This window comes from Chlorocebus sabaeus, chromosome 6, assembly GCF_047675955.1.
Source record: "Chlorocebus sabaeus isolate Y175 chromosome 6, mChlSab1.0.hap1, whole genome shotgun sequence".
NCBI classification, from domain to species: Eukaryota; Metazoa; Chordata; class Mammalia; order Primates; family Cercopithecidae; genus Chlorocebus; species Chlorocebus sabaeus.
The window spans coordinates 18,532,172-18,558,510 of record NC_132909.1 but is presented as its reverse complement, the minus strand read 5'-3'; the positions used below and the strand labels follow the sequence as shown (position 1 = coordinate 18,558,510).

General features: G+C 53.4%; 1 protein-coding gene across 2 annotated transcripts; it reads right to left on the bottom strand.

Annotated features, from left to right (window-relative positions):
* Nucleotides 1–387: 387 nt before the first annotated feature.
* Nucleotides 388–26,121, bottom strand: NUMBL (NUMB like endocytic adaptor protein). Of its 2 annotated transcripts, none has more exons than XM_037991719.2 (10): nt 26,017–26,121; nt 21,176–21,260; nt 18,727–18,866; nt 17,088–17,162; nt 16,922–16,996; nt 15,096–15,236; nt 12,355–12,544; nt 7,929–8,234; nt 4,145–4,267; nt 388–2,064 (listed from the first exon to the last, which is right to left on the bottom strand). In XM_037991719.2, the coding sequence occupies exons 1-10, from the start codon at nt 26,080–26,082 to the stop codon at nt 1,406–1,408; spliced, it is 1,860 nt and encodes a 619-aa protein (XP_037847647.2). In that variant the 5' UTR covers nt 26,083–26,121; the 3' UTR covers nt 388–1,405. The 2 variants fall into 2 exon arrangements, with proteins under 2 accessions (XP_037847647.2, XP_037847648.2); XM_037991720.2 differs by lacking the exon at nt 26,017–26,121 and adding an exon at nt 24,754–25,047.
* Nucleotides 26,122–26,339: the final 218 nt, after the last annotated feature.

Sequence of the window (26,339 nt, the reverse complement as noted above, 5' to 3'; positions counted from 1 at the left end):
AAATGCTGACAAAACAAGAATCTGCCAGCATGGGCAAAGATATACTATTACCAACCCGACTCATTAAAATAGTAATATTGAACTAATTCGAAGTAGTTTGTTGTTTTTGAGACAGTCTTGCTCTGTTGCCCAGGCAGGAGTGCAGTGGTACGACCTCAGGTCACTGCAACCTCTGCTGCTCGGGTTCAAGCGATTCTTGTGCCTCAGCCTCCTGAGTAGCTGGAATTACAGGTGTCTGCCACCATGCCTGGCTAAGTTTTGTATTTTTGGTAGAGATGGGGTTTCTCCGTGTTGGCCAGGCTGGTCTTGAACTCCTGACCTCAAGTGATCTGCCTGCCTCGGCCTCCCAAAGTGCTGGGATTACAGGCGTGAGCTGCTGCGCCCGGCCAGCGGTTTATAATGTTTTTTATTCCTTGGTTCTAAACCTGTAAGGAACATAAATGGGGTGATTAATTTTGGCTCCTTGAATACCTGCCTGGCAGGTGCTGAGTCAGTGGTACCACGCGATGACTCGGAGGTTCTCACTCAGGGACACGCTTCTGACTCCGTTTCAGTCCATGACTCAGGAGAAAAGGTTCTGGGGCCTCACCAGCGCCCTACACACACCCTCGTTTCCCGAGGGGCACCATTATATTCTTCCTTTATTGGCTGTCCTTGTATAATACAAATCTTCAAGTTTAGATACAAAAAAAATCTGGAAATAAAAGATAGAAAAGTACCCGCCAGGCACCCCTTCCCCTTCTTCCCGGACCCCTCCCCAGCGGGCACAGACATGAGGTAACTGCGCATCTTCTCCTCCTCCCCCCTCCCCGCCTCCAGGGCCCCCAACTTGGCCCCAGCCCCCATGAGACCTTGGCCCAAGGAACACATGGGCTCCAGAGTTGGAGGGCGATGGGGGTGAGTACAGCATTGGCAGTGAACGCAGCGTGTGGGCAGAGGGCAGCCCTTAGCTTGTGCTGTGTATGGGGGGAGGAGACGACCAGATTTGGGGTGGGCACTGGTGTAGGGCCCAGGAAAGCCCCTAAGCAAGTGTCCCCCCCCATCCTGTCCAACACTGGAAGGTGGGAGGTCAACAGAAACTGGGAAATGGAGCGTGAACCAAGGGCATTCAGTGGGATTGTGGCCAACCCCTGTGTCTGGGGTGGGGGAAGGGGGCATTGCCAGCCTAAGTCCGGCAGTGAAATGGTTCCCTTAGCCAGGCTGGGTCCATCCCTGAATTCCATCCTGTTCCAACCTGGGTGTCACAATGTTGGTTCCGTAGTGGTTGTTGGGGTGGTTGAGAGAGGGGGGTGTTGAGAGGGTGCTGAGGGGCGCAGCCCCAGAGAGCAGGGTTAGGGGAGAGGTTGTGCCTCCACCCCCAGGCGTGGGGCGCCTGGAGATGATGGAGTGGGCGGGGCGGCTCGGGCTACAGTTCAATCTCGAATGTCTTCTGCAGGTCACCAGAAAAGGGGTTGGAGGGTTTCTCTACAGTGGGTTTGCCTTCTAATGCCGCCCACTGGGCCTCAAAGGGGTCCAACTCTGGAGCTGGGGCAGGCGCTGGCTCCGGGGGCCAGGGGGCCCCATTGGGGCGAGGGCGGGCCTGGCTCCCAGGGGCACTGGGTATGGCAGGGGGTGGGAAGGCCCCAGCTTTCCCAAGCAGGGTGGCGGGCTGAGGCTGGAGCTGGGCGGCTGAGCAGAAGGCGTTGGCCACCATCTGTGAGGGTGTGATGCCCACCACAGGCACCCGGGGCATCGGTGGGTAGCCCAAGCCCGGGTAGGTGGGCACAAAAGGGGGCTGTATGTGCGGGGGTGGCAGGAACACGGCCACTTGGGCAGATGCCGCGTCAAAGGGCCCCACAGGGGCAGGGAAAGGCTGCAGGGCAGGAGGCATGGTGGGCACCGGGGCCACAGACGCTGTCTGCTGCTGCTGCTGCTGCTGCTGCTGCTGCTGTTGCTGCTGCTGCTGGGCCTTGGCCACCTGTGACACCTCCTCCAGCCATCGCTCAGCCTCTGAAGGTGTCCGCTTGTGCCCGGGCTGGAAGGCAGCTGCAGGGGGCACGGAGGGCTCACCCCAGGCAGAAGTCCCTGGAGAGAGGAGAGGGACAGGTGAGGGGGCAAGGGCTTCAGCAGAAGAACCTCAGGCTGGGAACTGGCATGGTGTGGGGATCAGAGCACAGACTCTGGAGCCAGACCGCCTGCCTCTGAATCCCAGCTCTGCACCTCCCTAGCTTGCTGACTTTAGGCAAGTGACTTCACCATTCTGGACCACATAATGGCTCTGGAGTGCTAAGAACATACAATTCTGAGCTTCTAAGGTCCTATGATGGGAAAGTCTAAGTAGGACTGACATCCTCCTAGCTCCACTGCCCTGACTGGTCAGTGCCAAACCTGGGATTCACTATTTTGTTTTGTTTGTCTGTTTTGAGAGAGTTTCACTCTGTTGCCCAGGCTGGGATGCAGTGGCCCTATCTCGGCTCACTGCAACCTCTGCCTCCCAGGTTCAAGCAATTCTCGTGCCTCAGCCTCCTGAGTAGCTGGGATTACAGGCGCGCACTATCACACCCAGCTGATTTTTTGTATGTTTAGTAGAGGCGAGGTTTCAACATGTTGCCCAGGCTGGACTCAAACTCCTATCTCAAGTGATCCCCCCACCTCGGCCACCCAAAGTACTAGGATTACAGGCATGAGCCACCACACCCAGCTGGTATTCACTATTCTGAATATCACCCTTGATTCTCTAATACTTTCAGAATGTATTGTTTTAGGAGTTAAGGTTCTAAGATTGCATGGATCTTTCTCCACATGTATAATATTATCCTAACATAGTAAGGTCCGACAGTTTAGGGTGGGGCTTTCTAAGATTCTCGAGTTCTACATTTACAGCATTTGAGATTCTAAGGTGCTCCTGTGGTTCTAGGATAAGCCCATGGCTCTAAGATGATACACGGTTCTCAAGGATTCCATGGTTCCAAAACCATCTCTGGGCTCTAAGGTGATCCCAAGATTCTAGGATGAGCCCATGCCTCTGAGATGACCCCATGGCTCTAAGATGATCCCGTATCTCTAAGATAAATCATGGTTCTAAGGTGATCACTTGATTCTCAGGTAATCCCATGGCTCTAAGATGATCCATGGTTCTAGGACGATCCTCTGGCTCTAAGATGATCTGTGTTTCTAAGGTGATCCTATGGCTCTAAGATGATCCATAGTTCTAGGATGATCCCTTGGTTCTAAGGGGATCCCATGGTTCTACGGGGATTCCATGGCTCTAAAATGATCAAGGGCTCTGAGATGATCCATGGCTCTAAGATGATCACATGATTCTCAGACAATCCCATGGCTCTAAGATAATCCATGGTTCTAGGATAATCCTTTGGCTCTAAGATGATCCATGATTCTAGGATAATCCCCTGGCTCTAAGATGATCCCTGGGTCTAAGGTGATTGCATGATTCTCAGGTAATCCCATGGCTCTAAGATGATCCACAGATCTAGGATAATCCCCCAGCTCTAAGATGATCCATGACTCTAAGATGATCACATGATTCTCAGATAATCCCAGGGTTCTAGGCTGATCCCCTGGCTCTAAGATGATCCCTGGGTCTAAGGTGATCGCATGATTCTGAGGTAATCCCATGGCTCTAAGATGATCCATGGATCTAGGATAATCCCCTGACTCTAAGATGATCCATGGTTCTAAAGTGATTGTGTGATTCTCAGGTAATCCCATGGCTCTAAAATGAACCACGGATCTAGGATAATCCCCTGGCTCTAAGATGATCCATGGCTCTAAGATGATCACATGATTCTCAGATAATCCCATGGTTCTGGTTCTAGGCTGATCCCCTGGCTCTAAGATGATCTCTGGTTCCAAGGTGATTGCATGATTCTGAGGTAATCCCATGACTCTAAGATGATTCATGGATCTAGGATGATCCCCTGGCTCTAAGATGGTCCATGGTTCTAAAATAATCACATGATTCTCAGGTAATCCCATGGCTCTAAGATGATCCATGGTTCTAGGATGATCCCCTGGCTCTGAGGTGATCCATGATTCTAAGCCTGTAGGATCCCAAGACCCCTGGAGTGTCTGGGTAGCCCTGGATAGAGGAGGGGGTACAGGAAGGACATGCAGGGTGTCTGCCCAGTAGAAAGCCTGGCTTTACCTGTTGTGGCAGGTGGTGGCCCTGGTGCTGGCGCTCCAGCACTGGCAAAAGATGAACTGATCTGTGTGCACAGAGCGTTGATGCTGTCACTGTCGCTGGCGCCAGGAGGCTCCATCTCAGGCACTGGGAAGCAGGGCAGGACGGAGGTCAGCAAACAGGCCCAGGCCCTGCCGCAGCCCCGCCCTTTACCCCACGCCCTTGGTGGCCCTCTCTTGTGACCTGTATCCTTTCCTGCTGTAGTAACTAAGTGGCCATGACCGCCAAATAACTGCGCACATGTGTGTGTCACATCTGAGTGGCAGAATGATCAACTTAGTGTGTGACATTTGATGGTTGACAGTAATAGGGACCCCAAACCAAGGACCTCAAGATTTGTGTGTGGCCACAAACCAGTAGAGATGTCTAAAACATTTAGCAACATATATTAGTTTAAAAATATGCCCAACCACGTGCATGCATGGCAAGGACATGGGCCCAGTCTGAACGGATTGTGGCATGGCCGCTCACTGGCTGGGGATCATTTGTCCAGCTTTGGGCAGAGAGGTGGGGCCCTGTCCACCCCACCCAGCCTGACCTATGGCCAACATCATGAGAGCAGAGATGCGCCTGTGCCAGCAAGGCAGGAGACACTGAGCAGGCATGGCGGCCCTGCGAGGGCTTGGGATGAGCAAAGGTACCATCCAAATAAACAATTAAGGACTGCCATGTGTGGTGTGTGACACACGTCTGTGACGTTTTAGCCAATGGCTATCTCCAAGGGCCCATGTAGATGCTCTAGTGAACATCAGAACTGGCCGGAGGAGTCTGCAGGTGTGCGGCGGGGGCGCCCCGGTGGGACAGCCAATGTCAACAATGATTGTGCATGTTCATCCAAACAGGCATGAAGCTTCTGAGGTTGTGGCATCTGAGTGTGACTGGAGTCCAGGTGTGTGGCGTCCTGATGCGTGACCCCCAGGTGTGAGTGCATCTGCCGTGTGATGTACGAGTGTGTTTGCAGGCGTGCATGAATCTGCACATGTAGCTTTGGAGTTTGCATAAATCTGGGTGTGTGATCTGTGAAGGTGTGTAAATCTGAGGGTGTTTCTTTTTTAAAAATATTTACTTATTTTTGACACAGGGTCTCATTCTGTTGCCTAGGCTGGAGTGTAGTGGCACAATCTTGGCTCACTGCAACCTCTGCCTCCCAGGCTCAAGCAATCTTCCTGAGTAGCTGTGACTACAGGTGCATGCCACTGCACCTGGTTAACAATAAAGATTAATTTTTTTTTTTTTTTTTTGAGACAGAGTCTTGCTCTTTCGCCCAGGCTGGAGTGCAGTGGCTGGATCTCAGCTCACTGCAAGCTCCGCCTCCCGGGTTCACGCCATTCTCCTGCCTCAGCCTCCCAAGTAGCTGGGACTACAGGTGCCCGCCACCTCGCCTGGCTAGTTTTTTGTATTTTTTTAGTAGAGACGGGGTTTCACCATGTTAGCCAGGATGGTCTTGATCTCCTGACCTTGTGATCCGCCCACCTCGGCCTCCCAAAGTGCTGGGATTACAGGCTTGAGCCACCGTGCCCGGCAAAGATTAATTTTTAAAATTTTTTTGTAGAGATGAGATCTTGCTGTGCTGCCCAGGCTGGTCTCAAACTCCTAAGCTCAAGTGATCCTCCCTCCTTGGCCTCCCAAAGTGTTGGGATTACAGGTGTGAGTCACCACGTCTGGCCATGTGTGACTTCTGACTCTGTGATTTTGGAGTGTGCGTGACTTAAGAGTATACCTGACTCTGAGTTTGTGACTTCTGAGCATGTGTGACGTGTGTGAGGGTACGATGTCTATGTATGTGAAATTTCTGTGTGGCAAGTCACATCCAAGTGAGCGTGCAGCTGGCCACAGGAGTATGAGGCTTCTAAATAAAGCCTGGAGCTCCTGCCACCTCTCAGGAGCGCGTGTGACAGCCTGGGGAGTGTGCCTGATGTCAGGCTGCGTAAGGACAGCAAATGTGAGGGTGTGTGATGGCCCAGGAGTGCTGCAGGCATGGAGTGAGTGTGCGTCACTCTCAACAAGGGTGGGCACCTGCTCACCGGTTACCTTTTGGAGCAGCCCAGCCTCCTGGATACAGCTCAACACCCTCCCACACCAATCCCCAAGGCCATAACGGGTAGGCGATGCAGATTTGGCATCCAGGAACAAGAGAGTGGGCCAGACCACATGGCTTCACTGGCTGCTGGTGGGGAAGACAGCCCTTCTGCCTGCCTCCCTCAGGCAAAACTCAGTAGCATGCCACTTCTATCTTCTTCCTTTCCCATGGCAGACATTGTTCTTATTTATTTTATTTTTTTTTTTATTTTTGAGACAGGATCTCACTCTGTTGCCCAGGCTGGAGTGAAGTGGTGCAATCTGAGCTCACTGCAGCCTCAATCTGCTGGGCTCAAGCAATTCTCCTTTCTCATCCTCCTGAGTAGCTGAGACTACAGGCATGCGCCACCACACTAGACTAGTTTTTGTATTTTTTTGTAGAGACAGGGTTTAGCCAAGTGATCTGCCTCAAGGGATCCTTGAACCCCTCTTGGGCTCAAGTGATCTGCCTGCCTTGGCCTCCCAAAGTGCTGGGACTACAAGCATGAGCCACTGCACCTGGCTAGACATCACTTTTAGATCATGACATATACCACCTATCTCCTTTCCCTGGCCCACGGCAGACATTAGTAATCAAACACGATTTTTTACTCCATGAAGCTCTTTGCTCACCTTACCCATCACCTGTCCAGACTTCATGGCTCCCCTGGCCAAGTGCTAGAAGAAACAGATCCTTGTAACTCCATCTTCCCTCCAAGTAAAACAGGACCTTTATATCTCCTCTCTCCTATCACCAGTCATGGCAGACAATGCCAATCAATTATGATGTGCTGCTCCTTTTCGTGATGGGTACTGCCTCTGCTCAACTCTGTGCCCACAACAAATATCCCTGATCCATCACTATGCCCCTGACCCCTGGGATCTCTGAGCTCACTGGTGCCCTGCATGTCATGTTTCTACTGACCAAATTCTGGGAGTCTCCCCTTTGGGTAAAAACATAACACTCTTGCTACTCTCTCTTCTCCCTTGCCCATGACACACACTGTAAGGAGATCATGATTGCTAACCAATCATGATGTGTACCATCCTTCTTGTTTTCCTTAACCACAGCAGACATTGCTAATTGATCATGATTTGTGATGTCTTTTTTGCCATCCCTTGATGCTCTCTGCCCTAGGCAGGCATTGCTAATCCATCGCAATCCTCCTTTCCTTAGAGCCTGAGGAATACCTGTATCCTTCACCTAGCCAGATTTCATAGGCAAATGCTTGGAGGGAGAGAGCACGCATTAACTTACAGTGCTTCAGTCTACTTCTGAGCAAAAACAGGCCAACAATGTTGCTTCTCTTCTTTCCCTGGCCCATGGCAAACTTCCTTATCCATGCCCGACTTCTTTGTCCATAGCGGACTTTGCTAACTAATCATGACGTGCGTCATCTTTCTCCCTTTCCTTAACCACACCAGACATTGCTAATTGATCATAACTTGTGATGCCTTTCTGCTATCCCTTACTCAGAGCAGACATGGTTTATCAATCCTGATTTGTGCTGTCTCCTTCCTCTCCCTTGCCCACTGCTAATCGATCATGACACGTTCCACCTCTCTCTCCTTTGCCCATGGCAGACAGTGCAAATCAATCACAGTGTGAACCATCTCGCCTCTATCCCTTGCCCACATCAGATAGTGCCAATTGATTCCAGTGCCCTTTCCCACTGGGCCCAGGGCTCACCTGTGCCCTTCACCTGGAAGTCAGTGCGGCGCTGCAGCGTGGATGGCAGCTCATTCAGCCGTAGGCTCAGCTGCCGTTTGAAAGGTGAGTTCTTCTGGCTGAGTGCTGGGAACCCACGGAAGGAGCCCTGACGAACCAACTGCTCCAGGGGGGCATGGCGCCGGGGGATGGCGGCCGCAGTGGTGCCTGCAGCCACGGGGGTGCCTGCCTCACCCTTCTCACCAGGGGATGTGGTGGCTGGTGTTGGGGACACGTGCCCAGGCTGGGCAGGGCCAGGAGCCACAGTGGGGGCAGCTGCTGCCTCTGCTGGAGACATGGGGGAGATGGATGGTTAGGTATCTCACCATGGCATTCAAGGCCTCTCCCACCTGGTTCTCCGGGTCATTCTCTAAGGCTGCCTTCCTTGTCAGTGAGTCCTGCCCTTAAGACAAGCTAGTCAAAGCCTTGAGATATCCCTCACTCCCACCCAAGTCAAGATCCCCTTCTCCAGGAGGCCCTTGGAAAACCGTCCCCCAGGCTCACCCTCTCTGTCTCGCCAGCTTCCTGCCCCTTTCTGTCTTGCCCTGCTGCTCTCACCGTTCTTCCCTCAGAGACCCTCTATCTCCCTCTCCGATCATTTAACAAATATTTATTTGGTGCCGGAATAACGTATGAGGCATTGTTCCAGATGCTTTGCAAGTATTAACTCATTCAATCCACACGACTACGCATGGGGTTGATACGATCCTCATTTTACAGATGTGGAAACTGAGACCCAGCAAAGGCCCAGTGTGATATGCTCCAAATGACACTGCTAGGAAAGGACAGGCTGACTCTGGAGCCCATGCTCCAAATGACTGCCCGCCCTGTCTCCCTCTGGCCTCTCTCCGTATCATGTCTTTCTCTGTCATTGTCTGTTCCCCTCTGTCTCCCACCTCCCAGCCTTCTTCCCACCTCAAGGAGCTCCTCCTTTCCTCCAGTCATTCTAGACATGGCTTGGATGCTTCATCCTCTGAGAAGCTTACCAGATTGTTCTGGTCTCTCAGCCTGGCTGCCTCCACTCTGAGACTGTTCTCTGTCCTCTGGGAGGAAGCCTGACCTCCCTACTCAGCAGGAGAGGCAGGCTCTTCAAGGGCAGGGCTCCCCTCACCCCTGCCAAACTACGAACACACACCTACCCTCCTACCAGGGCCTCCCCGAGCTGCGGCCTGAATACCATGGAGATTAAACTCAGGCCCAGAGAGACCCTCCCAGAAGGATGTCGCCCAGTGCTGCTTTTCCCATCGTGACACAATGGGGCACCCATGCAGGTCTGGCCCAGGGCAGTGGAAACAGCCCAGGACAGGTTGGAACCAGGAAACCACCTCTGCCCCCACTCACTGTGTGACCTCAGGAAGTCCCCTCCCCTCTCTGGGCTCCAGTTTGCCAACTAGAAACCTGGGATAAACATCTCATGCTACTTCCCAAGCCTCCGAGAGGGTCAGTTTAGGTGGTGAATGTTAAATGTTTTGGAATCCAACAAAAGCATGCCTGGACACAGTGGCTCACACCTATAATCCCAGCACTTTGACAGGCCGAGGTGGGAGGATCACTTGAGGCCAGGAGTTCAAGACCACCCTTGCCAACATGGTGAAATACCATCTCTACTAAAAATACAAAAAAAGATTAGTTGGGTGTAGTGGCACATGCCTGGGATTACAGCTACTCCAGAGGCTGAGGCAGGAGAATTGCTTGAACCCGGGAGGCAGAGGTTGCAGTGAGCCGAGATCGCACCATTGCACTCCAGCCTGGGCAACAGAGCGAGACTCTGTCTCCAAAAAAGAAAAAAAAAACAAACAAACTTAGCTGGGTGTGGTGGTGGGCACCTGTAAGCCCAGCTACTCAGGAGGCTGAGGCACACGAATTGCTTGAAACCAGGAGGCGGAGGTTGCAGTGAGCTGAGATGGCGACACTGCGCTCCAGCCTGGGTAACAGAGAGAGACTCTGTCTCAAAAAAAAGATGTTCTTTTTTTTCCCCTTACAATCCAGGATCCAATTCAGGATCACATCTTGCATCTATTAATACCTGTCAAATCTCATTAGTCTCCCTTAATCAGGATCAGTTTCCAATGGTAAATTCTTTGTAAATTCTAAGTAGTGTTTTCCCAAAAAACGTAAAGTAGAATTCACAGTAAAAAATAAATAAATTAATTAATTAATTGATATGGTGACTCAGGACATACATACAATTATAATTTAAACACACACACACATACACACACATACACACACACACACAGTTTTAGAACTTACAAAGTAACCATTTACCTAGAAAGTTAGTTTTACCAAGTATGTTTCCAACTTTCTTGATGGCAATCCAGAGTAAGAGATATCTTTTATATGGTAGCCTCTTACATGCACACGTGCACACACACACACACACACACACACATTCTCTCTCACACTCAAATAAAAGTATCATTAAATTATATTTAACCCTTATGCCATTCAATATACTCTGATACTTTCTATGATTCTCTACGTCATTGTTTTTAAATTCATTTTTTTTTTTTTTTTTTGAGACAGAGTCTCACTCTCTCACCCAGGCTGGAGTGCAGTGGCCGGATCTCAGTTCACTGCAAGCTCCGCCTCCCGGGTTTATGCCATTCTCCTGCCTCAGCCTCCCGAGTAGCTGGGACTACAGGCACCCGCCACCTCGCCCGGCTAGTTTTCTGTATTTTTTAGTGGAGACGGGGTTTCACCATGTTAGCCCATGTTAGGATAGTCTCGATCTCCTGACCTCGTGATCCACCCGTCTCAGCCTCCCAAAGTGCTGGGATTACAGGCTTGAGCCACCGCACCCGGCCTCATTTTTTTTTTTGAGACAGGGTCTCACTCTGTCTGTCACCCAGGTTTGAGTGTGGTGGCACAATCGCAGCTGTCTGCAGCCTCTACCTCCTGGGCCCAGGTGATCCTCCTGCCTCAGCCTCCTGATAGCTGGGACCATAGGCTGCACCACCATGCCTGGCTAATTTTTTAATTATTTGTAGAGACAGGGTTTCCCTATGTTGCCCAGGTTGATTTCATTTTTTAAAATGCCAGCCACATGGGCTGGGCCCAGTTGTCCACACCTATAACACCAGTGCTTTGGGAGGCTGAGGTGGGAGGATCATTTGAGGCCAGGAGTTTGAGACCAGCCTGGGAAACACAGCAAGATCCCAGTTCTACAAAAACTAAAAATAAAACTAGTCAGATGCTGTGGTGCGTGCCCATATTCCCAGCTACCTGGAGGCTGAGGCAGGAGAATTACCTGAGCCCAGCAGTTTGAGGCTGCAGGGAGCTGTGATCACGCCACTGCACTCCAGCCTGGGCAACAGAATTAGACCTCAACTCAGAAAACAAAACAAAACAAAAAATGTCAGCTACAGTACAGCAAATTGGCTTCACAGGTCTTGATACACAGGTTGAAAAGTCCTTGGCCAGGTGTGGTGGCTCAAGCTGTAATCTCAGCACTTTGGGAGGCCGAGACGGGCGGATCACGAAGTCAGGAGATTGAGACCATCCTGGCTAACCCGGTGAAACCCCATCTCTACTAAAAATATACAAAAAACTAGCCGGGCGAGGTGGCGGGTGCCTGTAGTCCCAGCTACTCGGGAGGCTGAGGCAGGAGAATGGCGTAAACCCGGAAGGCAGAGCTTGCAGTAAGCTGAAATCCGGCCACTGCACTCCAGCCTGGGCGACAGAGCGAGACTCCGTCTCAAAAAAAAAAAAAAAAGAAAAGAAAAGTCCTGAGAAGGCCAGGCGCCATGGCTCATGCCTGTAATCCCAGCACTTTGGGAGGCCGAGGCAGGTGGATCACCTGAGGTCAAGAGTTCGAGACCAGCCTGGTCAACATGGGGAAACCCCGTCTCTAACAAAAATACAAAAATTAGCCATGCCTGTAATCCTAGCTACTCGGGAGGCTGAGGCAGGAGAATTGCTGGAACCCGGGAGGTGGAGATTGCAGTGAGCCGGGATCGCACCCTTGCACTCCAGCCTGGGTGACAGAGCGAGACTCTGTCACAAAAAGAGACAGAGTCTTACTCTATTGCCCAGACCGGAATGCAGTGGCGTGATCTTGGCTCACTTCAACCTCCACCTCCAGGGTTCCAGCAATTCTCCTGCCTCAGCCTCCCGAGTAGCTAGGATTACAGGTGTAGGCCACCATGCCTGGTTAATTTTTGTATTTTTAGTAGAGACGAGGTTTCACCATATTGCCCAGGCTGGTCTCAAACTTCTGACCTCAAGTGATCTGCCCACCTTGGCCTCTCAAAGTGCTGGGATTACAGGCGTGAGCCATGGCGCCTGGCCTGAAGCATCCCCTGCTTTGTAAACTGTTGAGTCCCTGTACCTCTGAAGCCCCCCGCCCCCCGATCTTGGGTACCCTGTGCCCACTCTGTGCCCTGCTGGTGCTCGGGGCAACACCCACCTTTCTTCTTGTCCGGGGCCTCTCGCTCAGCAGGCCGCCCACCCCCAGACAGGCGGAAGGAGCCCTCGCGGGCGAAGCTGGTGCGGCTGGCATCGAAGGCGGCCGTGACCCCGCATTCCTTCTCCCGTCGCTGTTTTCGCTCCAGGCAGGCGGCAAAAGCACAGCCCACAGCGTGGCTCAGCCTCTCGCCCTGTGGGGAGAGGATGGGCAGGCGTTAGAGGTGCTGGGCAGTGTGGACAGGGGCCAGGGGCACTGGGTTATAGCCGCTAGATACTGGATCATGCTGGATGAGTCCCTGCACTTCTCTGGGTCTCAGCGCTCATCTGCACCACGAGGAAGGGCTGGAAATGACAGCTCCAAGTGAGAGAAGCCAGAAACCAATAAGCCTGTTGTGTGGCTCCACTTACCGGAAATTCCAGAAGAGGCAAAACTAATCTATGGTGAAAAAAGTCAGAACAGGCCAGGAGTGGTGGCTCTCGCCTGTAATGCTAGCATTTTGGGAGGCTGAGGCGGGAGGTTCCCTTGAGCCCAGGAGGTCAAGGCTGCAGGGAGCTATGATTGCACCACTGCACTCCAGCTTGGGTGACAGAGCGAGATTCTGTCTCAAAAAAAGAAAGTCAGAATAGTGGTAGTTTCCTGTGGGGTGGGGAATGACTGGAAAGGGTATGAAGGGATGATTGGGTGGTGGCAATGTTCTAGATATTGATAGGGGTTTGGTTACATGGGTGTATGCAGTTGTCAAAATTCGTTGACTGTACACTGAAGGCTTGTGCATTGCTACGGACTAAATGTGTGTTTCTCTCCCAATTCAAACACTGAAGCCCTCATTCACAATGTGCTGGTATTTGGGGGTAGGCCTTTGGGAGACAATGAGAGTTATGTTAGATCACGAGGTGATGGAATTAATGCCCTTATTTATTTTTTTTCTGGGACAGGGTCTCACTCTGACGCTCATGCTGGGGTGCAGCGGTACAACCTCAGCTCACTGCAACCTCCACCTCCCAGCTTCAAGCGATTCCCCTGCCTCAGCCTCCCAGTAGCTGGGATTATAGGCATGCACCACCACGCCCGGCTAAGTTTTGTGTTTTTAGTAGAGATGGGATTTCACGATGTTGGTGAGGCTGGACCCGAACTCCTGACCTCAAGTGATCTGCCCACCTGCGCCTCCCAAAGTGTTGGGATTACAGGTGTAAGCCACTGTGTCCGGCTAGGATTAATGCCCTTAAAAAGGAGAAAAAGACATGAGATCTCCCCTCCACCTTGCCAGGTGAAGATACAGAAAGCAGGCATCCGTCTGCAAACCAGGAAAAGAGCCCTCACCAAGAAATGAGCCATTTGACACCCTGACCTCAGGCATCCAGCCTCTAGAAGTGCAAGAAACAAATGTTTGTCATTTAAGCCACACAGTCTACACCATTTGGTTACAGCAGCCTGAACTAAGACAATTATATCTTTCGCTTTGAAGGAAAAAAAAAAAATCTGGAAACAAATACAAATTCTACTTAATGGTGTGCATGCCGAAATATGGAGCGGGAAGTAGTCTGATGCCTACAAATTTGACATACAAAAAGTATCAGATGGTCCAAGCACAGTGGCTCACACCTGTAATCCCAGCACTTTAGGAGGCTGAGGCAGGCGAATCACTTGAGGCCAGGAGTTTGAGACCAGCCTGGCCAACATGGTGAAACCCCGTCTCTACTAAAAATACAAAAATTAGCCGGGCGTGGTGGCACGCACCTGTAATCCCAGCTACTATGGAGGCTGAGGCAAGAGAATTGCTTGAACCCGGGAGATGGAGGTTTCAGTGAGCCAAGATCGTGCCACTGTACTCCAGTCTCGCTCTGTCTCAAAAAAAAAAAAAAAAAAGGAATGAACTACTGATCCAAGCGGCTCATGCCTGTAATCCAAGCACTTTGGGAGGCCAAGGTGAGTGGCTCACTTGAGTCCAGGAGTTCCAGACAAGCCTGGGCAACATGGTGAAACCCTGTCTCTACAAAAAATACAGAAAATTAGCCAGGCATGGTGGCATGTGCCTGTAATCCCAGCTACTCAGGAAGCTGAGGTGGGAGAATCGCTTGAACCCAGGTTGCAGTGAGGTGAGACTGCACCACTGCACGCCAGCCTGGGTGACAGAGAGAGACCTTGTCTCATTAAATTAATTAATTAAATTAAAAATATTGCCGGGTGGGGTGGCTCACACCTGTAATCCCAGCACTTTGTAATCTCAAAGTGCTGGGATTACAGGTGTGAGCCACTGCACCCAGCTAATACTCCTTTTTTTTTTTTTTTTTTTGAGATGGAGTCTCACTCTGTCACCCAAGCTGGAGTGCAGTGGTGCAATTCTGGCTCCCTGCAACCTCCACCTCCTGGGCTCAAGTGATTCTCCTGCCTCAGCCTCCTGAGTAGCTAGGACTACAGGTGTGCACCACCACACCTGGCTAATTTTTTGTATTTCAGTGGAGATGGGGTTTTACCATGTTGTCCAGGGTGGTCTTGAATGCCTGAGCTCAGGCAATCCACCCGCCCCAGCATCCCAAAGTGCTGGGATTACAGGTATGAGCCACTGCACCCGGCCCTCACGTGAATACTCTCAATTGAGAACTGAGTATACCCTCTTCTCCAGATGAGGAAACTGGGCACACAGAGGTGAGTGACGTGCCTGAATGGAGGAAGCTTGTCAGGGTGGGGCTGGGATGCCAGGGCATGGGCGGGAAGAGTCGGCCAGCTGTGGCAATACTCACGGAGTCCTTGAGTGCCAGAAAACAGTGGCAGATCCAGCGGCGGGTGGTCCCATCACGGCAGATATAGGAGAAAGCCTTGTCCAGGTTGCGGTCAGGAGCACAAAAGGAGACCTTTTCGATGGTCTGGTCGACTAGAAGATCCTAGGAGGGGCCGGGGAGGCCAGGAGAAGACTGTGAACTGTCTTTCGAGTATTCACTCAACACTCTCTCCGTGTCTGCTGAAATCCCGTCCTGAACAGGGTAGGGACCCAGCAGTCACTGAGACACCCTGTGCCCTGCCTGCAGAGGGCTCCCAGGTCACAGGGAAGATCAGACCCATCACAAGATGGGCAGCCCAGAGTATAGGCAGGATGTGATGAAGGAGGCCCAGGCAGAGGGGTCAGGTCCAGGACCGGGGAGGCACAGGCAAAGGGGTCAGGGCCAGCATGGCAGAAGCCGGCTTGGGGTTAGTCAGACAGGGCTTCCTGAAGCAGGTATTAACTAGGAAAAAAAGTCAAGGAACAGTATTTTGGGCTGAGGAAACTGCCTTGCAAAGGTGGTGGTCTTGTTCTGTCATTAACCCAACTCTCAGCACGTCCTGGGCACCTCCTAGGGCAGTCTCTGGGCTGGGGGCAGGGGATTCAAGGTGAGCAAACAGATACCTAGATCGTGGCCTCATAGTGCTTCCTTCTGGCTGGGCAGGGTGACAACAAACACTTAACGGCTAACATTCATTGATCTGAGCAGTTATGTGCGATGTACCAGACCCTATTTAAATAATTTTTTTCTTCCCAGAAGAAGTCTTGCTCTGTCACCCAGGCTAGAGTGCAGTGGTATGATCTTGGCTTACTGAAACCTCTGCCTCCTGGGTTCAAGCGATTCTCCTGTCTCAGCCTCCCAAGTAGCTGGGATTACAGGCACGCATCACCACATCCGGCTAATTTTTGTATTTTTAGTAGAGGTGGGGTTTCACCATCTTGGTCAGGCTAGTCTCGAACTCCTGACCTCAGGTGATCCACCCTCCTCGGCCTCCCAAAGTGCTGGGATTATAGGTATAAGCCACCGTGCCCAGCCTGCATTAAAAAAATTTTTTAAAATTATTTTGTATAGATGGAACCTTGCTCCTTTTCACAGGCTGATCTTGAACTCCTGGCTTCAAGGGGCCCTCCCAGCCAGGCACCATTTCAAACAACTTGCATATGCTTTCTCACTTAATGGTAGGGTCTATGATAATCCCACCCCCCCCCCCCCCTTTTTCTTTTGAGACGGAGTTTCGCTGTTGTTGCCCAGGCTGGAGTAAAATGGCATGATCTCAGCTCACTGCAACCTCCACCTTTCGGGTGCAAGCGATTCTCCTGCCTCAGCCTCCCAAGTAGCTGGGATTACAGGCGTGCACCACCACATCTGGTTAATTTTTGTATTTTTAGTAGAGATGAGGTTTCACCATATTGCCAGGCTGGTCTTAAACTCCTGACCTCAGATGATCCTCCCTCCTTGGACTCCCAAAATACTGGGATTACAGGCATGAGCCACTGCTCCCAGCCTATAATCCCCATTTTTTAGATGACACAACTGAGACCCAGAGAGGTTAAATCTCATGCCCAGGGGCCCTAAACTGGGATCGGAGTTGAGGCAGCTGCTCCAGTCTCTCTCACCCACAGCCTATGCCAGTTCCCAAATAATCACAGCATTTATTCCTGAGTTATGATGACTGAGGGAGCACACGGCATCATCTAGAAGGTCCCTGAGGGAGGGATTTGCAGAGGAGGTGGGAAGGCATCCTCCGCTCTGATTCCAGCAGGGTGAGCAGACAGGCCCCCTGGCGTCCACCCCCACAGGCCTCCTACCTTGGTTTTGTCATCCACCACTCGGAGCCCATCGGCTGACACCCACAGGACAGACTTCACGGACTTTCGGCCCATCTAGGGGGAGGCAAGGGGACAAAGGAGCCGGGTCAGGGTGCCTCTCCCTGTCTGACCTTGCCCCCTCCCTTGTGCCAGCCCCCTCACTCACCGCCTTCAGCTTCTTCACCGCGTCTTCACACACGTGCATTCCCCGGGACTCCTCCACCTCCACGTGGCCCAGGTACTTGGGTTGGAGGGAATGGAGGGATATGAAACAGCACAGTAATCACTCATTCTCAGTGCCCACTGAGCATCTGCCATGCAGCAGACAATATTCTAAACACATGCATGACGCGTATGCAATCATTTATTCTGCATCTCAACTCTACAAGGTGGAGACCCCATTCCTAGTCTAGACATGCAGATGGGGAAACGGAAGCACAGCATACAGTAGTGATTCAGGTCTAGCTATATCCCTGGGCCCTAACCTGGCACCATGGTCCTCCCGAGAGCCACTATTTGCATCTCTGTGCATGAGGACTGGCCCCAGGCCATGCAAAGCTGCTCTGCCCACCCTAAAGCAGCTAGAAAGAGCCTGGGCCAGTCCCCACAATGATTGACGGGAGTTAGGGTACCTGAGCCCCAACTCCCTCACCTGCAGGTGGGATGACTGTTGCCTCGAGTTTCCCAGGGGAAAGCTCAGTTGCACACAGCTGCAGTTTTAATAACACACCCTTTACTGACTGCCTTACTTTCCTCACTCCCAACTCCATTTCCTGCACCTCCCAAATGAAGCCCTCACACTCAGAGTCTGCTTCCGGGGGAAGGGAACATAAGGTAGTGGAGGGGCTGTGACCATGGTCAGTCATCACTCAGCCAGGAAGGGGCTGAGCTCCACAGTCCATGCCATGATTCCTGCTCTCCCTCTCATAGGAATGTAAAGGTATAGGGTATGGCTAAACCAGAATGCCCTTAACGGTAGAGCGCTTTGCAAATGCTACACATGACATCATAGTTTCCAGGTGATAGTTTGCTGGTACAAGAAAATGTGTTTTGGTTGGTTGGTTGTTTTCAAGATTGGGTATCACTCTGTTGCCTAGGCTGGAGTGCAACGGCACAATTAAGGCTCACTGTAGCCTCGACCTTCCTGGACTCAAGTGAGCCTCCTACCTCAGCCTTGCGAATAGCTGGGACTACTGGTGCGTGCCACTGTGCCTGACTATTTTTTGTAGAGACAGGGTCTCTCTGTGTTTGCTCAGGCTGGTCTTGAACTCCTTGGCTCAAGCAATCCTCCCACCACAGCCTCCCAGTGTCCTGGAATTACAGGTGTGAGCCGCCACCACGCTTCACGCTTTTTTTTTTTTTTTTTCTAGACAGAGTCTGCTCTGTCGCCCAGGCTGGAGTGCAGTGGTGCTACCTCGGCTCACTGCAACCTCTGCCTCCCGGGTTCAAGCGATTCTCCTGTCTCAGCCTCCCTAGTAGCTACAGGCGCCCTGCATCACGCCCAGCTAATTTTTGTATTTTTAGTAGAGATGGCAAGATGGCACCATGCCCAGCTAAGTTTTGTATTCTTAGTAGAGATGGGGTTTCACCATATTGGTCAGGCTGGTCTCGAACTCCTCACCTCAGGTGATCTACCTGCCTCAGCCTCCCAAAGTGCTGGGATTACAGGCATAAGCCACGGCGCCCGGCCGGCCTCACGCTTTTTAATACCAACTTCAAATGACTTGAGCGCGTGTCCCAGTCAGGCCGTGCATGCGCACAGCACAGCACCCCCGTCCCCGCCCCGCCGCGCCTCGCCCACTCACCCTGACCGGGAAGCTGCATGTGCCCTTCCGCACTGCGTCCTCGTCCGCCTGCCACTGGTGCGGGCGCGACGCCTCAGGCACGTAGGCTGGCTTCCTCCGCCGCAGGCTCTGCCGTAACTTGTTCATGGTGCCCGCCCCGTCTGGTGACACAGGACAGTGATGTGAATCAAGGGCGGGGGTCAGAAGGTATGGAGCTCAACGGGGAGGGACCAGTGCTCAAGAAGCATGAGGAAAGGAGCCAACAGAAGCCAGGGGAGTGCGAGCACTGGGCACTGTGGATTCAGAACCACGGGGCTAAGGGGTGGGAGGTCTGGGGTGGGGGCATGGGGCACAGGTTTCAGGGCGTTGGAGGGCTTCTTGTCCGTGTGGTGGATGCTTCCTCACTCCCAGGCCGTGAGCATCCAAGGGGTGGGAAGTCAGACATAGGAGGGCATGGCGGTTGGAGGGCATGGGGGTTGGAGGGCATAGGGGTCACGGGCCACACAGGGGTTTTAGGGGTATGAGAGTCAGGCAGTGGGGTGATCAGAGGACAGCAGAGGAGTTGGGAACTGCATGGGTCAGAGGTGCGGGAGTCAGGTGCATGGGGTGTGGGGGATGGTGGCTTGCCTCTGGAACTCTGGAACTCTGAGACGCAGCCATTCTGTGACAACTGTGTCTAGTCCCCAGGCAAGGCTTCTGGGGCCTTGCACCCACGACTGTCAGAGGCAGCGCTGTGGGTGTGTGGAGTGGGCGTGGAGGTGGCAGCCACTAGGACAGTCTTCACTGATCAGCCATCCTGACAGTCCCAGGACTGGGAGCACCAACAGCAGAGGGGGACGAGTGTGTGTAAGCAAGTGTGCAATGGTATGTTCTGGAAAGCTGTCTGTGAGGGCATCTGTATCTGAGCATGCAAGTAACGTCTGTGAGTGTTTCTGAAGGCTGTTTGGAAGAACGCATGTCTGAGAATGGTGTATGATAGTGTGCATCTGTGAGTGCTGTCTGTGAGGGATGCATCCAAAAGTGTGGTTGTTGTCTGCGGGTCTGAGTCCCTGAAGGTTGTTGCTGAAGGGCATCGATAGACGTCTGAGAGTGCTTGTGTGTGTCTGCCGTCTATATCCGAGAGTGCCGTTGTTGTCTATGAGAACTTGTGGCTCAGTGCCTGTTGCCTGTGAGGGAGGGTGTGTCTGTGTTTGAGCATGAGGCTGTCGTCTTTCAAAGGGTGTGCCCATGGCTGTTATCCATGTAGCTATGTCTCCGTGTGAAGGTGTGGCTATTGTCTGTGAGTCTGTGATGATATTGCCTCTGAGAGTGCGTCTGAGGGACCCACGAGACTGTCTGTGTCCAAGAGTGCAGCTGTTGGCGGCGAGCCTGTGTGGCTGTGGCTGTGGCTGTGGTCTTAGAGTGCGGGTGCATGGGTATTGCGCAGAGGTTGTATCTGTGTGCAGTGGTGCATCCGTTAGGGTGTGTGAGAACATGAGGTTGTCTTTAGGGAGAGTGTGTTCATGAGGGTTATTTGTAAGGGTGCGACTGTTGCCTGAGAGAGTGCTGGGTGCTCTTTGTGAGACTGTGTTTGTGCGTGTTTGTGCACAACCGTAGCTCCCTGTGAGAGCCTGGGCCCGCGGGTGCTGTCTGTGAAAGTGTGACTGTCATCTGTAGAAATGTGGGTCTGTGTGTGTTGTCAGACTGTGCAAGAGTAGGTCTTTTTTTTTTTTTTTTTGAGACGGAGTTTTGCTCTTGTTGCGAATGGAGGCTGGAGTGCAATGGCGCGATCTTGGGTCACAGCAACCTCTGCCTCCCGCGTTCAAGCGATTCTCCTGCCTCAGCCTCCCGAGTAGCTGGGATTACAGGCATGCGCCACCACCCCTGGATAATTTTGTATTTTTAATAGAGACGGAGTTTCTCCATGTTGGTCCGGCTGGTCTCGAACTCCCAACCTCAGGTGATCTGCCCACCTCAGCCTCCCAAAGTGCTGGGATTACAGGCGTTGAGCCACCGCGCCCAGCCAACAGTGTGTCTCTTGAGAGTATGTATCTGAGTCTGTATCCAGCGAGCGTCTGTGGTCACCTGTGAATCTGGGTGTTGTCTGGGAATGTGTCTGTGTGTCTATGTATGTGTATATATGTTTGTGTGTGTATTAGTGTGATGAACATCTACTTAAGCACGTGTTCGAGTGTCACTGCATTAGCAAGTGTGTGTGATCTGAAAGAGATCTGTGTTTGTGTGTGTGTGTGTCTAACTGTATGTCTACAGAGGTGAGTGGCTGAGTGTGGCCCTGCACTTGAGGCTGTAAGGGTGTCAGGGTGTGGCTCTGTGCATGAGTGGGACTCTGGCAGTCGCTGAGGAAGATGCCTGAGGGGGTCCACTCATGAATGTGATTAAGCCCATGTGACCGCAGGGACAGCTCCTCTGGTCATGCTAGGCAAGACCACATACCCATTCAGCCCTGCCATGTCCCAGGCTGGTCACTCACCTGGCTCCGTCCTGCAGGTTTCTGGGGGCCCCGGGGCCCCACACGGGGCTGGGGGCAGGTGCCGCTCAGGCCTCCGGGGTCCGCCCTGCCCGAGTAGGGGAGGACAAGGTGAGAAGTTTGTCTGGGGTGGGGCTCAGTCTGATACCTCACCCCAACTTGGGACTTCAGTCAGCCCCCTCCAACTTGGGCTCCCTGATGACAGTCCTAGTTGTCCTAGCAACTGTTACCAGGGAGATCAGCCACCTGGTTCCAAGGGCCCAGGAAGAAGTAGGTATGTTTGGGGGGCATATGTTGGGGATGTGCTGGCCTCAGGAGAGCCTCACTGCCCAAGGGAATGCTATGAGAGTGGCCTTGCCCTCTAGATGCATGTCCAGGGCTATACACGTATGCAGCCAGCTGTATGTATCCACGTATCTACAGGTGTCCCTAGCATCCGGCAATAGCCCTATATACTTGGTTACACAGAGATGGAATCACAGCTACATACCTTAGATCGCAGATACACAGAAACAGTCACAACCCCAGAAAGCTGCTACCGTAAACATCTGGCCACATATTCATGTTCAGACACACATAGTCTTTACTACAGACATCTGTCCACATACGTGTAGCACGTCCCAGCCCACTTAGTCCCCACCACAGACACCTGCTCACACCACCCACTGAAATCTGGTCACTTCCATCCACATTCTCAGCCATATACAAATAACGGGGCCCAGACACACCCACTAGAGCCGCACATGCACAGCCACACCCAGTGACAGCTATGTTTCCTCAGGCACCCGTCCAAGATACTGATGTCACAGGCCCACCCAGATAGAATCACACCCAGAGTTCACCCATTTGGTGACCCAGTCCCGCACACACAATTGCAGCTATACACACTTGTCACATGTATCTCCGCTGCTGCACACTGACATCTGGTCACAGATGCACACGGACAGGCACACATTTGGTCCCACGGAGACCACATGCAGGCACAGCTGCACGTGGACATGCAGCCTCAACCAGACCAGTCACACCAACACTCTGTTTTTGGTCACACACTGTCACATAATCACACATACCCAGTCATAGGTGCTCACATCTGGTCACAGCATCAGTCACACAGTCTACTGTGACAGCCATACTCATAGGGACAGTCCTCTATACACAACCACACACGGAGGTACTGATGGCCACAGCACGCAACCACCCACAAACAACTATCCCCAAGAATGGCCACCCTCAAGACACAGCCATGGTGGTCCTGTAGGCATGGCCACAGCATCAATGTCCACGTGACCCAGCCACCTATCATGGTCATAATCCCGTCACCCAGTGTCCCATACACAGCTGTACCATGTCACTCCAACACAGTGAAACATATAGCCTTTTTTCATGCAGGCACACAAGTCACACAGACAAGTATGTGGCCACACAGAATCACAGCCCCGTGTGGACAGGTGCACAAAGTCATAAGCCCCACCTATACACATGTCTCACACATAGAGACAAAAGCACACAGTTTTAGTTTTCCACGTCACAAGTACACAGTCCAGCATAGGCACAGAAATGCAGTGACCAGGACGTGGCATTTATAGTTGGGTTTCCACAGAAGACACAGGTCCTGATGGAGCCATGTGCACAGTCAGGGGCCAATCTCATCACCAAATCATACATTCAAACACAGGTAGTCCAGCACATACATACGGAGACAAAAACAGGCACACAACTACAGACCCCAAACTCTCACAGGTGATGACATAGACACAAACATCTATAGTCACCCAGGGTCACAGACATGCAGGTCATACACAGTAATATGGAAGCCACAGTCACATAAACACCCCTACAAACATAATTTCCTGGCACCAATACGGAGACACATCCATAGCTTTAGTCACACACAAATAATCCTTTTAAATAGCCAGGGTTTCAGACAGTCAAATACATAACCCAAATCACACATACAAGGCTAGAAATACATATAATCACTCATTATCACACACACAGCCAGATACAGTCATTTATATTAATACAACCCCAGTCACACACTCAGACATGGTTCTGCATACGCAACCACTGTCATACACAATACTGTCACACAACCCCAGGCACATAGACACAATGTGACTTCAGATACAATGGCAGTCACACAGGCAGAGTTGCACAGACAGGTGTGTGTCACTCATGTATATAAAATCAGGTAGAGACACAACTATAAACATTGTCAGTCACTGGGAGGGTCACACATGCACATGGAGCCATAGACAACTCCACTCACACACACAGTCACAACTCCACCCACATCCTGTCAGTCACACGCATGCCCACCCCCAGACTCAACACATACTGTCACATACCCAGTTATAGTTACCGAGGCATACAAACACAGGGTCACAAAAGACATAATCACAGACAACCACAGTCACAACCATGCACACCTCCAAACACAGTCAGACTAAAAAGTACAGGATTCTGCATAGTAAGCAGCTGTCACACACACATACACAGTCAAATACTAGGGTCACACACAGACACAATCATAGACACCACCACAAGCACACACACAGGATTCCTCAGTCACCAGCCGCAGCGTACGCGTGCACACACACACATACACAGCCACAGCCACACAAACACAGGGCACACTCCTAGCCACCTCCCCATTGCTTGCTTCCCCCCTTCCCCCCAGGTACCACACACAAAGCCGCCGTCACCGTCACCGCAGACGCTGCAGACAGACAGGGCTGCACCCGGTCCCTGGGGAGCCGCCCCCAGCCCAGCCTGTATGCTGGAGCCTGAGGGGCCAGGTCCCGGAGGGGGAGGCGGTGCATTGTCTGCGGGTGGGGCCACTCTTGGACAGCTGGGCAGCCCTGGGGACAAAGGGGGTGGCCCAGGGGTTCTGTGCCCTGGGACCCTTGACCAAGCCAGGGGGTGGAGGGATTGGGGGTTGCCTGAAATTGTCCTTATTTTATTCAGGCTGGGGTGGGGTGGAGTCCCAGGCACGGGACCTTGTTTTGAGAAGGGGCTGTGCCTGGGACACCGCCCAAGGATTGGGGGGATGCTGTGCCCAGGGTGCCTCTGAGGCCTGGGGGCAGGCTGTGCTTGGAGTCCCCCCATGCCCTGGCGTGGTGGGAAAGCTGTACGCAGTGACCCCATCCTTGAGACCGTGCCTAGGGAGTAGTTGTGCTGAGACCCCCTTAGGCAGGGAGAGGTAGGGATTGTGTCTGGAATCACCTCCTGGAGGCCTTGGTTTGATACGGGGGCTGTATCCCCGACCCCATCTCCATCCCCATCTAGTTCTAGGAGTTGTACCTAGAATCTCTGTACCCCTGTCCTTGATTTTGTGGGGGGTCTGTGTCCAGGATCCCTATTTCCAGGGCCTTGGCAAGAGATGGCCCAGGGGTCTGTGCCCAAGACCCTGGTCTCCTGGGCTTTGGCTTGTTGGGCCTGTTCCTGGACCCCCACCCAGGACCACCCTCTCCAGCCTTGGCACCCTCTCTCCATCCGGGCGCCGCGGCCGCCTCCCACCCTCCGCCACATCAGCAGCGGCGCCGCCCCCGACCCGAGCCCCCCTCTCCCGCCCTTCTCACGCTGGCCGCCGCGCTGCGGGACATCCAGGGCCCGGGCGCCCCCGCCTCCCGCGGCCCTGGCTGGGCCCGGCTCCCCGACTGCTGCTGCTGCTGCTGCTGCTGCGGTGGCGGCGGCGGCAGCTCGGTCTGACGCGGGCCAGGGCCCGGGGCCGGGGGATGGTGCGGGATGCACGCGCGCGAGCCTGCTCGGCTCCCGGGAGGATTCCGTTCCGGGGGCGGGGGAGCGTCCCTCGGCCTCGGCTCCCCGCCCCGGCCCCGCCCATTGGCCCGCCGCCTGCCGTATATGCAGAAAGGCCCCGCCCCGCCCCGGCGCCTTGCCGGCCCTGCCCCGCCCCTTGGCCTGCAGACCCCGCCCCCACGCAGACACCACCCCGCCTTCCCCGGCGCGGCCACCGCCCCGCCACGCCCATTGGCCAGTCCCGGGCTCAGCATGCCAATGAACATCGCCGAGTCGTTCCCCCAGTCCATCCTGGCCTGGACTCCCTTCCCCTCCGTGACCCCTGACCTCAGATCCCCTCCAGCTCCGCGTCCGAAAGAGTTGCTTCTGGAGGCGCCTTGCCGCCCCACACCCCCAAATCTTCCCGCTAACCCCATGGTTCCCCAGCCCGGCGGGGGCGGGCAGAAGCGGTGACGAGGCACTTTTTGCAAGCAAGGGGAGGGGGTGTGAACAGACCAAGGCGTCCTGGTGCGCCATCGGTTCGGCTTTGGGAACGGGGGCGCCGGGCTGGGACCAGGGCGCGGTTCTGGCCGCTGTGGCGCCCCCGCCGCGCCCTACGCCAATCCTGTGGGTTTGGCAAAGCAGCTGGCAGGGACATTAGAGCCCATTAGTAAAGGCGAGGTTGCCGGGAGCGAGGGGAGGGAGCCTCCAGCCAAGAGGCACTGTGTGTGGGGGAGGCCTCAGCTGCTACAGCCCTTAGAGCAGGTGGTCAGCACGTGGGGGGGTGGGGAAGGCGAGAAGGAGGTTCCCGGCAACAGATGGCACAGGCTGGGCTGGGGCTTTCAGACAAGGGGGTGGGGGGGGGGCTGGCCATCTGCACCTGGAGGCCGCTGGCGAGCTCCTCCCCTTCTCCTCGGAACCCTAGCGCAGAGAAAAGAGCTGGGGGAAGGGGAGGGTTGCTTTTATTCCGATTGAAGGTTCAGCTCCCCCCTCCCCCCGCACCCCTACCTCTCCAACACACTGAGAGGCTGGAACCCGGGAGAAGGCAGCTGTTGGAGGAGCCAGGGAGGCAGAGGTGAGGACTGCCTCCAGGACCACCATCTCACCTTCCACGGGAGACTTGAGGCAGAGGTGAGGGCTCCCCGTGATGAGTCCGGATCTGAAAACGACATGCAGGGGCCCAAGGCTCCCTCAAATGTTGGCACAGATAAGTTAACTGCTTCCCTGGCTTAGAGTTCCCGGATGCCCACTTTGGAGTGGGGAGGTGCAGGATCTAGGGCACGAAGTTGGGAGTTCCCCAGCCCCAGGGATCCTGAGCTCCCGGGCCAAGGAGGAGAGCTAGGCAAGACTGGGCAGCCCAGGGGGCTCCCCTGACCCAGGGCAGATGGGGAAGGGCTAAGAGGCACTACAGCAGGGTATGGCCTGCTTT